The 12,487-nt window shown below is 41.3% G+C and overlaps 1 protein-coding gene across 10 annotated transcripts in view; it reads right to left on the bottom strand.

Moving 5' to 3' along the window:
* LOC119486138 (pleckstrin homology domain-containing family A member 7-like) overlaps positions 1–12,487 on the bottom strand; it is a 177,827-nt gene that overhangs the window by 52,955 nt on the left and 112,385 nt on the right. For all 10 annotated transcript variants that reach the window (XM_037766021.1, XM_037766019.1, XM_037766020.1 and 7 more), the window contains one exon: positions 7,066–7,183. In XM_037766021.1, coding sequence (XP_037621949.1) covers positions 7,066–7,183 — 118 coding nt within the window. The remainder of the gene's footprint in view (positions 1–7,065; positions 7,184–12,487) is intronic.

The following is a 12,487-nucleotide window of genomic DNA, read 5'->3' as shown; positions in this document are numbered from 1 at the left end:
GGCTGTGGTCCCTGCTGCAAAGTAGCACTCTGTCTTGTAGGTGAGTGACTAAGGGTGCAGAGCAGCTATTTGTTACATTAATGGAACACGATCAGACAACCTGAAAGCCAAGAGAGACCAGTTGAAGACCTGCAGGCTGCCGGTTCAAATCCCCAGCCAGACAAGAATTACCTGGGCACCTGAGGTAATTTAACATGAGTAGTGCTTTCCCCTCCGTTCAGAAACCTGGTTGAGGTATATATATACACTAGACACCTAATCCCAATCTGTTCAAGTCGATCTGATCACTGGTTAGCAGCCGCTGAGTGTAGTTGAACATGGCAGCTCCCAATCTGGGTTACTTTTAGCGCTGAAACGATTAGCCAATGCACAAATAGAAAATTTGCATTACAAACATGTGAATTGAGACACACTTAAAGTGATAGTTTGGATGTTTTGTAGTGGGGTTGTATGAGGTATTTATCCATAATCAGTGTATTACATACAGCAGATGACGGTCGGCACTCCCCCAGTTTGGAAAAACAGACAGGAGTACCAGCATGGGAGCAAAGCAATGTACTGCTGTGGACGGGGACAGCAGTAAAACATATTTAAGACACCTAAAAGAAAGGCCCACTTAAAAAAATCGATATCCGTTTAAGTGTATGTTATATTTAGAATATTTTCACTGGTTTATCTTGCCGTCAGACAGCCCTTTCCCGACGGGGAACTGAACTGAAAGTGAAACTTATCTATGCTCTCTTCAAAGCCACCAGACTCAGTTGACAGCATAGAGAAGTTTCACTTTCAGTTCAGTTCCCCATTGGAAAATATATTTAATATAGCGTACACTTAAACGGATATCGATATTTTGTAGGTGAGCCTTTCTTTTAGGTGGCTAAAATACGTTTTGCTGCCGGCCCCGTCCACAGCAGTACATTGCTTTGCTTCCACGCCGGTACCCTAGTCTGTTTCTCCAAACTGGGAGAATGCTGACCGTCATCTACTGTAGGTAATACACTGATTATGGATAAGTACCTCATACAACCCCACTTCAAAACATTGAAACTATCCATTTAAAGTCAGCTCTTGGGGACTGTGATGGACATTTTGACCATTTTCTTACATTTTACAGACTAAATGGTTCATTAAAAAAAAATGGATGTATATGATAAATTACATCTAGTAATTCACTAAGTGAAACATTTGACCTGCTGGTGATGCTAGATGAAAAGTCAGAGAATCACCAAAGTCATTAGGATTCCTCCTCCGGGCACCATGAATGTCTGTACCAAATACTACCACAATTCATCCAATAGTTGTTGACATATTTCAGTCTGGACCGAAATGGTGAACCAACCAAAAGACAGACATTTCCAGTCCTAGGACCATGCCACTAGCGTGGCTTAAAAAACGTAATTAAAGAATTTAAAGATTGGGGTCAGGAACAGAAAGTGATATGCCTTAAGCAATGAATTTTCAAATGTGAGCGGCTCAGAGACTCCTTGTGTTGATCTCCACCAGCTTTCCTCTTCTCACAGTGTTTCACTGTGAGAATCTAAACCGCAAAATCACCTAAAGGCATATGGTTAAAAGAATGTGTTGACTGCATTGGGAGTGTTACTTAATGGCAGTAGTTAAGGGGGAGTGTCAGTCAATCTTTTTCCAATTACATTTTTTTGCAGTTAATAAGGCTGCACAATTAAATTAATATTAATCGTGATCATGATTTTGGCAACCCACAATTTAATGAACATGATCGCATATGATATTAACATTTAAAATGCGTGCTCCTCTCATAGAAATCTCTGCTGTATATCAAATCAAGCGCTTCTTAAACAAGCAGCCAGCCACCAGCCGGCGATCGGGATGTTTTGGCTTCACTCATGGGGAGCTTTCGTCATGCCGCTGAGCAGCCTGTGAAAAACTTTCGTGAATGTTGCGGCTGCAGCCCACAGTAGAAGAGCAACATACTGTATATTACTCAGTATATATATAATTTATTAGTCTGCTCTCTTTTGTATTACAGAGAGCAGACAAAGATTTGTAGCACAACATGAAAGTGAAAGCACTACTCTGATGATTTTAATGTGAATAAGTGTGAAAAAGTGCAATAAAAATGTTTTGATCCTAAAATCAATGAATACTCGTGATCTCAAGAGCTATTTTCAAATATGAGGCGGGGAACTGACGAGGCACACAAAGCTGCATAAATTCATAACCGCAAACTGAGAAACGACACGACCTCCTAAATGACATTGACTTTGATAAATCCCAAAGAAGTTGTGCAGACCGGTTATGAACACAACATCACTAAATATGCACCCAGCGACAGGAAAACACAAGCACTCAAAGGAGAAATGTGACACACAACTCGAGGGAGAAACGGGATGATTTCTGTCTCGGCGCTCCCTCTGATGTTTTGTCAGATGCGGAATGGATGTGACTTCTTCAAACTGTGGATTCGTTTCTTGACGGCGGCGTGCTATGCAAGGGGGGACACGAATGACTCATCTCTCCTCTGAGACAAGATTCTCTTGTTAAGAGTTTTTCTCGTCAGAATGAGGCTTCTGCGCTGTTTCCCTGCTGTTCGATGGCAGGAGGTGATGAGCCAGAGCACCTGGGAGGGCTGCAGGCCGGGAAAACACGGGGCGTGGAAACAGGCGACGGCCGGGCCGTCGTGATAGATGCCCTGTCATCTCTGTAACGCACCCGATGACACATGTTCAATCTCAGTCCCGCGGCACCTGTTGATGGGGCAGGATGAGATTTCACGCCATTGTGGAGCTGTGTATATGCGAGCATGCGAATGAGTGAGTGAAAAGGAGTGTAAGATATAGAATGAAAGAGTGAAAAGTGACAGAGTGAGCCAAGGGAAAGAGAGGAAATGAAGAACCAAGACAGCAAGAGAGGCTTCCCAATTCCTACATAGACAACTTTATGTTGCTAAAAAAACAGATAGCAAAGAATGTGACCTCCATTGGATCTGCAGTTGGGATTCGTCAGCATTGATTATGCTGAATCGCTTCAACGAATTCCATAATTTTGGCAGCAACAGCACATTGCCTGAGCCAATGACAGCTTGAAGGACGACCACGCACAAAATTTAATTGTGTCTTGTTTTATTGTTACTCTTCACACGTTTTTCCGGCATCCCTTTCAGTTGATTATTGGTATGTGTGTGGGTTGTATTCAAGAGTAGATGTGAGCAGTGATATAAAGCAAATCTGACATGAACGGCTTTTAAGAATCCAGCATGAAGACCTGCGATGTGAATGTAGCCAAAAAAATCCCACATATATATACAGATACAGTACAAGGCCAGAGAAAAGGCAAAAGAGAGGAACAGAGATGAAGAATTTTACTTTTCTTTTGCTAACTGAGTATACAACAAGAGTCTACAGCCATGAAAGCAGCTCTGTGAGGTTGTAGCTACTGAGGCACAGCGGTGCTTTGAGCTAAATGCTAACATCTGCATGCTAACATGCTCACAATGACAATACCACCATGGTGATGGTTAGCAGGTATAATATTAACAGGCAGCAACGTCCGGGTCTGTAAAGTGAAGCCAATGAAGAAGTGCCTTAAACTTGTATTCTTTCTAACAGCCAGCAGGGGGCGACTGCTCTGGTTGCAAAAGAAGTCTGATTGTATAGAAGTCTCTGAGAAAATGAGCCTACTTCTCTCTTGATTTATTACCTCAGTAAACATTGTAAACATGAGTTTATGGTTTCAGTCGCTAGTTTCAAGTCTTCTTCAATACAGCATGATGTTCTTTTACATAAGTACTCGTTTTAAGCCCTGACGAAGACCTAGTGGTCGAAACATGTTGGCTTTTTTTAATGATTTAGCTGCTATAATAAAGGCTTTTTAATATATTTCCTTTCTCATTGGCTACTTGTTTTAGTATTTTGGAGTGTTTGGAGTGCCTTCCTGTCTATCCTGTGTTTTTTCCATGTTTTCCCGACACGTTTTTGCCTTACGGTTGAGTACACAGAGCAACCAGTTATCTGTCTTTCCATTATATAGCTGTTGAGATATTTCAGTCTGCAACAAAAATGGTGGTCCGACCGACCGATTGAACAACAGTCAGATGGACACTGTAATCCCTACAGCCACGCCTCTACCATGGCTAAAAATGTAAGTTGTATTGCTTGTGCATGGTATAAGATATCATGAGAGATTATTCCATTTGTAGTAAGCGGTGTATGTTGTGAATAATATACGAAATTGAGTACTAATCAAGATGGAGTTTAGGCTAATAGTTACTTGAAAGCTGCAGCGACAAGTTGTCAGTTGTTAAGTAGCTGAAAAGGACGAGAGACATACCAAGTTCACTAAATGAATCGCCTAAAACAATGCAGCCTTTTCTGGTAAAAGTGCCCTTCTGTACCCCTTCCTGTAAGACAGACAGGTAGGAGTCAGTTGTAATTACTTCACATCTACCTGCCAGGCTCTGAATCCTGCTTTAATCAAGCCGCTCCACTGCCATCACCATCCCTCCACCTCCTTCTCCTTCTCCAATTAAGCCCCAGGGTTTCATTCCTGTGGGGCCTGTCATGGATATTGGTCAACCGCAGAAGACCTCTGAATCCCCATTCATCATCAGCAACCATCCACAGCTGGCATGAGTCAGCTAAAACAGCTGCTAACCAGGTCAGCAAGTGACCACAAATAAGAGCAATGGCTATAGTACTGCCAATACGACTACTACAACTACTGCTACTGCTACTACTACTAGTACTTTATTCATGTACAGTAGATCTCCGAACATCGGACACAACAAAGAGGAGCAGGAAAAGATAGTTGGACATAATCTTTTCAGCCTATTGTGGTTAAACAGAGGCAAAATAAATGTTAAAATGAATGCAAAACTTTCACAGTGTGAGTCACCTTTTTTTTAAATGTGATAGCGTCTGCCAGCCTAAAGCCTCAGGCGTGACTCCCCACAGTCTGGGGAGGCTGATGGCTAAAGCACACCTGTCAGCTTTAGGACAGAGAGACTGTCAGAGGTGTCTGAAGACCTCAGGCTGTCCTCTGGCTCATAATGAAAGGACGCTGTGTTCAACATTTTGACAACAGTTACTACATCAGTCCATTTGACTTCACCCATCAAAACAATTAATGTTAGCAAACAAGACCAGTGCTGAGCCGTGTGGGTGTCTACACTGGGTATATTTGTTCTCCTAGAAATACAAATATTTCTTTATGGAGGAAAACAGGAGCTGATCTATCACAGACAGAGGGTGTCAGAGGTTCTCGTAACAGCCAGGGGTGGACATATTGAAGACAAGAAGTAAAAAAATAGACCTCTAAAAAAAATGAAAACAACAGGATCTATAGCCGGGTTTCCGCCAAAACATTTAGTCCCTGGAACTACTTTTCAAGGAACTAACAGGTTCCTTCAGCCCACTGTTGTCTGCATTTCCACCGCGGTCTAAAGACCTGCGAAGATCAGGCAAATTAGTCCGCTGACGTGTGAAAAAGCAATATGACATGAGATATGGGCTGCTGGTGGTCACAGCGGTAAACACACTCTGCAGCCTGCAGTTCAGTGTGTCCGTCTGTTTCATCTAAAAACACGCTGGAAAAAATAACGGTTTTGTCTCTGCGATGACATTTACTGCTGCACGTTGGATGTAATGAATGAAATGCAGAGAAGCGTCTTTCTAAGAGCGTCTGTCTCCACAGTAAATCATCTGTTCGAGTGTTTGATGGTTATCTGATTGTGCTTTAGAACGTTAACACCATTTTCCTTTCTCTCATTCACAGCACCGCCGCTCTACGTCTCGCTACGTATGATCTCTCTCTTTGACTCCATCTTTTTAAAAATGAAAAGGAAGCCGACAACAGAGCCTAACTTTACTTTTAATGTTATCAAACAAAGAGAAATGCTCTCCCCTCATCCTAAAATGGTCCTAAATCGATACTAGAGTACTAGTATGTTTTATGAATGAAGCGGTACAGTTGGAGCAGCGGCGAAAGTGTGTGTTTGACCAATCAGTGACGGTCATCTCTGCAAACTCCACCCTGAAAGTACTACCCCACAACCGTAAAAAAGGCCCCATAAAATGTCCCCAGCACTTAATTTAGACCCTGGTCCCTGCAATCAAAACGCGATGAGTTCCTCATAAGATTCTTAGTTCCGGGGAAAAGTTCCTGCAGTGGAAACGGAGCTTTTGCAACTTTTGACAACTGATTAAGTGTCGAAGCAAAGTTCATTTAGCTTTTGTCATTTACTCTCTTTCCTCTGCTCTCTTCTGTCTTTTTAAACCAAGATGCTAAATGTTTGCCCTATTACTGCGATCTTTATATCCAGCTCAAGAGCTTCTGCTGTGACGTTCTATCTTACATTACTCTCTAGACACTGATATGGCTCTAACCTTTGCACTCCTTCTCGGAGGTTTAGTGTTCTGCCTTAGTAATGTTATGGTACTTTGGTAGACATCGACAGCTAAGTGACAGAGGTCTGTGTGATAGTCTGGGATGAATGCTGGAGAAGCAGAGGATCAAAACCAGCCAAAACTTTTTAACAACCTGAAACTGTATTCAATACTTGACGGCTACACTGTCTGACTTTAAAGAGCTTAGAACTTGTTTCAACTGAGTCCATTTGATCGTTCTCATCACTGGGTAAAGCCATGATCATATGGCAATGATGGAAAGGTGCAGCTGCAGAGAGTTTTCTGATAGAATAATACTTTAGATATAATTTCACTCTCAATTGGACTGGAATTTGTAAAAAAAACACACCAGAATAAACTGCAAATGTAAAAGTAAAATGAGCAAGCAACACAGTTTTATGTTTGTTTGTAAATCAAATTGAAACAAAATCAAATATTGATTTGTGAGAAGAATACTGGTTTGTATGCTAAATGGATACAGTGAAAGCAAACCAAGCTACAATGCACTGTTGACTCTGATTTAACAGTAAATTATCAAAATACACACATTTACACATACTGTACATCTCAGACACACACCTGTGGGTTTAGATGCATCTTTCCCCAACTTGCTGACTGGATTTACATACAACCACAGCAGAATGACGGTGAACCACACACACACACGAGCACACAGACTGACCTTGGAGGCAGCGGTGGTGTCCACAGTGGAGGAGGTGACGGCAGTGGAGGCCTCACTGACGGTGGTGCTGGAGAGCTGCTCAGCCACCGATTTGGACATCATGGAAGCACCCTGCGGCCTGGACAAGAACACACACACACACAGAAAGGGTTAACACACCTTTTCCAAATCCAATATACAGCAGTGCTTTTATTAAGGCTGTCAGAGTCAACACAATAATAACACGTCAACACAAATTAGTTTTAACGCTACTAATTTCTTTAACATATTGACACTATTCGGTCTTCCAGAGGTTGTAGCGGACTCAGTTTTAAAGCATCGAGTGAAGATACTGACATCATATGAAATTAGAAAACCTAATGAATCCATAGGTTAAATAACGCTCCAAACTTACACTAAATTTTGGCGAGGAAAAACTGGCATGGCCATTTTCAAAGGGGTCCCTTGACCTCTGACCTCGAGATATGTGAATGAAAATGAGTTCTATGGGTACCCACGAGTCTCCCCTTTACAGACATGCCCACTTTATGATAATCATATACAGTCTGGGGCAAGTCATAGTCAAGTCAGCACACTGACACACTGACAGCTGTTGCTGCCTGTTGGGCTGCAGTTTGCCATGTTATGATTTGAACATATTTTTTTATGCTAAATGCAGTACCTGTGAGGGTTTCTGGACAATATTTGTCATTGTTTTGTGTTGATTTCCAATAATAAATATATACATACATTTACATAAAACAAGCATTTTTTCCACTCTCATGTTGATAAGAGTATTAAATACTTACATACTTACATACGTACATTTTGAACAACTAAAAAATGATTTTTTGTGATTAAATATTTTAATTGATTGACAGCCCTAGTTTTTATACATCATCTGGAGTGTTTTTAAAGGCTTTTCACTGGTCAGTAGTGTCTCACACTCCAAGTTCAAGTCATATACATTTAAATGTACAGATGTACATCCAGTGTAATGCAATGCATCTGCCATGGCTCTCTCATCCCTTAAAAACAATATATAAAAAGAATAAATAAGAGGCAACAACAATAAGAACAAATTCTACAATAATACATAAATAAATCACTGTGAGTTATTTAAAGTGCGTGCTGTTCAATAGTCAAACCGCCTGGGGGTAAAAACTGTCTTTGAGGCGGCTGGTCCGAGCTCTGAGAGCTGGATGGCTAAACCTATTATGCAGCACTACAGCGGGCTACGGGGACTCTGATTTCTGCCTTTATTTCACTTTACTGGACAGTCTATTATTTAGAAAATTACAGAAAGAGAGAGAGAGAGATCCCCTTGTGGTCATTAAACTTTTTATATGTGGCTCTAAATTTCCACAATCATCTGCATCTGTACTGTTGGAGAAATCTCAGTCTGACCTTTTCACTCCTTACAAATGGTTTCTTGTCACTTTGGTTATTACAGTGTGTAAATTACAGCTTATTATCATCATCATCATCATCATCATCATCATCATCATCATCATCAGGTACATTTGTTAGTAAGTATGTAAGAAAAATAAGACATTAAGGAGGGAAGGATGGATGAGGTGCGCTCAAGTGTGACGAGGAAAAATCTGGAGAGAAAATGTTTCTGGAGATCCTCGAGACCAAGGACAGACCTGTGTGCGTGCGTGCGTGCGTGCGTGCGTGCGTGCGTGCGTGCGTGCGTGCGTGCGTGCGTGCGTGCGTGCGTGCGTGCGTGCGTGTGTCAGAGAGACAGCAGACATCTAACACTGAGGCCACTGAATGACCTGAAGACAGGATGTCTTAAATTGTCTCCCTCTCTTCACCCCACACACCTTGGAGGGCAATGAATAAAGTCCCTATGTGTGTGTATGTATGTCTGTGTGTGCGTACACGATCTATTTTCCTTTTGTAGCCTCAGGTTAGCGTAGACCTATTACCTTACACGACCGTTTCACAACAGGAAGCTGATAAATAGACTTACAAACCAGAATCCCCGCAGAAACATAAAAGTGCACACAGCAGCAGGCTGCGTTATGTAACTGTGTACTTCAAGAAGATGAATTAGCACCCATTCTTAATCCCAATGTAAACTACATAATACAGTCGCAAAGTCTTTGGTAGGATTTTGATGCTTTAAAATGGGATTTGCATTTCCAAATATTTGTATTGGATGTAATCTGTGTCATGTTTTTTAAGATGGGAAATGGAAGCATTTTAATGCATTAAGCCTTTAATGTCTCGAAGAGAGAGAGAGAGAAACAGAAGATGTGGGGAATTAGAGGGAGGGTTGACTTGTGATGAACCAGAAACATCACAGGGGAACGTTGGGTCAACAGGACAACCCAGAATACCTCATTTTTTTAAGAGATTTGCTGTAATGACCTCAAATAACGGCAGTAAACAAGTTTGATTCTGTATCAAGCACATAACCTTTTTTCAGACTGACCGCTGTGCAATTTAAGGTTATCCAACAGTTTATGTAAAGATTTCATAAGCCAGAAGGACTAAATACTGTTTTTCAACCCATTGAAGACCACGTAGCCACGTTAAAATCATAGACCGTATATGATAAATGGACGTACTGTATGTATTCACCGTGATGTCACCCATCGGTTTGTGGACTGCCTTGAGTTCGGCATTTTAGCCGTCGCCATCTTGGTTTCTTGGAACCAGAAGCGTCAAAAGAGGGTGGGGCTAAGTACAACCGAATGCTGAATAAGACATTTTTAGGCGACCAAAATGTTATAATTAACTTCCATGAACTGAAAACACACTGAACGGGGTTAAAGTCCTAACACAAAAACACGGACAACTCCCAGACCGGACAACGCCGTGGCAGCGACCTGTCAATCACAAGGTAGCCACGCCCTAAAGCATCCCCTGCTTTATGGTCTATTTGACTCTAAATGGGACCATAATTTACTAAATGAACATCATGCTGTATTGAAGAAGACTTGAAACTAGCGATTGAGACCATAAACTCATGTTTACAATGTTCACTGAGGTAATAAATCAAGAGAGAAGTAGGCTCATTTTCTCACAGACTTCTATACAATCAGACTTCTTTTTGCAATCAGAGGAGTCGCCCCCTGCTGGCTGTTAGAAAGAATGCAAGTTTAAGGCAACTTCAGCGTTGGCTTCTATTTTCAGACCCGGAGATTGCCGCCTGGTTAAAAAAAAAATGTAAAAACCTGAACCTTTGGCAACAATAGAACAGTGTGAGTCCAGACCAGGCAGGACAAACAGAGCTACAACGTCATCTATGATTTAAAAGGACTGTGAATGAATGAGTCACTATACATAAACTATTCAGGGATCAATAATGACAAAGTGATTTTCACACGAACACCCAGACTTTTCTGAAAACATACAGTACAATGGCTTAATGAGTCATGCTCCACTATAAAGAACCACGGAAACACAGGTCACACAGTGCATGTTCTCATTCATACATTGATTTATTTGCACAGCTCACGGCGATCTCCAACAAACTTCACCTTAAAACAGATTCGCTAACCTGCTACTATAAAATATTAAAGACATCTTCTTGTCTGCAGTCTTCTCCGCTGCTTGTTAAGCTTTTGTTCCACCACAGTTTTCAAAAAGAAGAAAAGCAGCAAACACTGGAGATCGTGTTCTTATCTATTTTTTAGACAGGCAGCGTGTTTTGGATGGCTTTAATCGGTTGCCAAGGACACAGATACTGCACGAGGCTTTTAAAAGAACCTTATTTCAATCGTCACATACATACGTGAAATCTGACATCTGCATTTAACCCAATGCAAGCATTTAGGAGCAGTGGGCTGCTGTAAATGTTTGTTTGTTCATGTTTGTTCATGTTTGTTCGTCAATAAAACACTGTATTTTACGGGTTTACTTTTTTGGGCTTTTGGTAATTTTGGTTTTATTTAAATTACTGAGGTTCAGTGTGTACGTAGTGTAACTTCGGCTTTAAGAGAAAGTGAACATCAGCATGTGTTAACTAGTTTCTGATAATTGGATTAAATGCCCATTTATTTGGGTATATTTATACTGTTTATACTGTGTGGCTATAACACTAGGAAATGTACAGTATTCTCCCAGCAGCCACTGTGTGTGTGAGGGTTTAGACTGGTTCTCATACTTGGATGTGCATTCACCTGCCGATGAGCTGCAGTCATACACAGATCCAGATGACAAGACAAAGACCAGAATTTGTCTGTTGGTCAATGTAGCATCGAAGCACGTCAACACAACTGAAACTACATGTTTGGGTCTCGTGATGGCAGCCACACTAACTGATGAGTCTCTACGTCTAAACGCGACTGAGTGATTTCTTCTGCAGGACTCATGATGTTTCTGTCAGATTTGACAGTTTTGACAAAAAAGTGTTCAGACAGGCTGACATTTTTTGGAACTTGCTGATAGAATTCACAGTTTTCACAGTTGTCATCATTTGTTTGGCCGAGAAAATGAATTAGTTATTTGAATTATTCCAGACATGGTTGCAAAAAACATCCCACAATCCTGTCTCCAGTAGTCTCCTGTCTACAGTAAAGGAGTGTTTAAAGGTGCTCTATACGATATCCAGAGCAGTAATATAGCAGCAAACAACTATTTGCTCTGTAAAGACATAGAGGAGTAATGTCTCCGCCTGTGTGTGTGTTGTAGTCAGAGCTTCTCTGTGCTTTATTGACATAGTCGGGCCGGTGCCTTTTAGTGCATGTGAGCGTGCCCCACTGGCTAGCTCACAGCCGCCGCTCTGCACTGCTCTCATACGGCAGTTGCGGCTGATAACGCCGTCCCGACCGACGGCGCTGTCGCGGAAGCGTAGCTCCCACCCTCCAGTTCCCCCTCAGGTTGTTAGCTGCGAGCCGCCGGCTCAGCCATCGCCATGTTGAGAGCCGTGCGAGGGCAATAGAAACGCTCCCAATCTCGCATTTAGCACCTTTAAAGGCCTCTACAATACTGAAATTGCCTTTAAACACCTAAAGTAGTACTGTATGCATTTATTTATTTCTAATAAAAAAAATAATTGTTCTCTAAAGACCTTCCTCACAAACTTGTCCTTTTGTTTCAGTTATTGTATTATTGTCTGATCTTTTATTAGTTTATTTTATATTTGTCGTTTTCATTTGCAAAATCAGTTCATTTATTTATTAAGTTTACCTTTGCTTGTTAATGTGAATTTTAAATTGCTGTTCATTTTAATCCTTAATTTTCCTTTTTTTATGTGTAACCCTGAAGACCAGCAACAGCTAAGTGGAAGCTACTGAGGATCTAAATAAAGACTAAAGAATAATGAGGAATATACTGCACTGGTAGCAGTTTACTGTGAATGAGATCTACATATTATTATACCTAAAGGTTGACTTTTTATAATGCAGGTTTAAAAAAAAAAAAAAAAACAGACTTCACACGCAAATCCCAACACAATGTGAGCGCCTGCTCGCTGGCTCACTCGTGA

The sequence above is a fragment of the Sebastes umbrosus genome, chromosome 4 (genome assembly GCF_015220745.1).
Source record: "Sebastes umbrosus isolate fSebUmb1 chromosome 4, fSebUmb1.pri, whole genome shotgun sequence".
Taxonomy (NCBI): Eukaryota; Metazoa; Chordata; class Actinopteri; order Perciformes; family Sebastidae; genus Sebastes; species Sebastes umbrosus.
The sequence above is the reverse complement of the archived record's forward strand: the minus strand, read 5'-3'. Positions and strand labels throughout refer to the sequence as shown.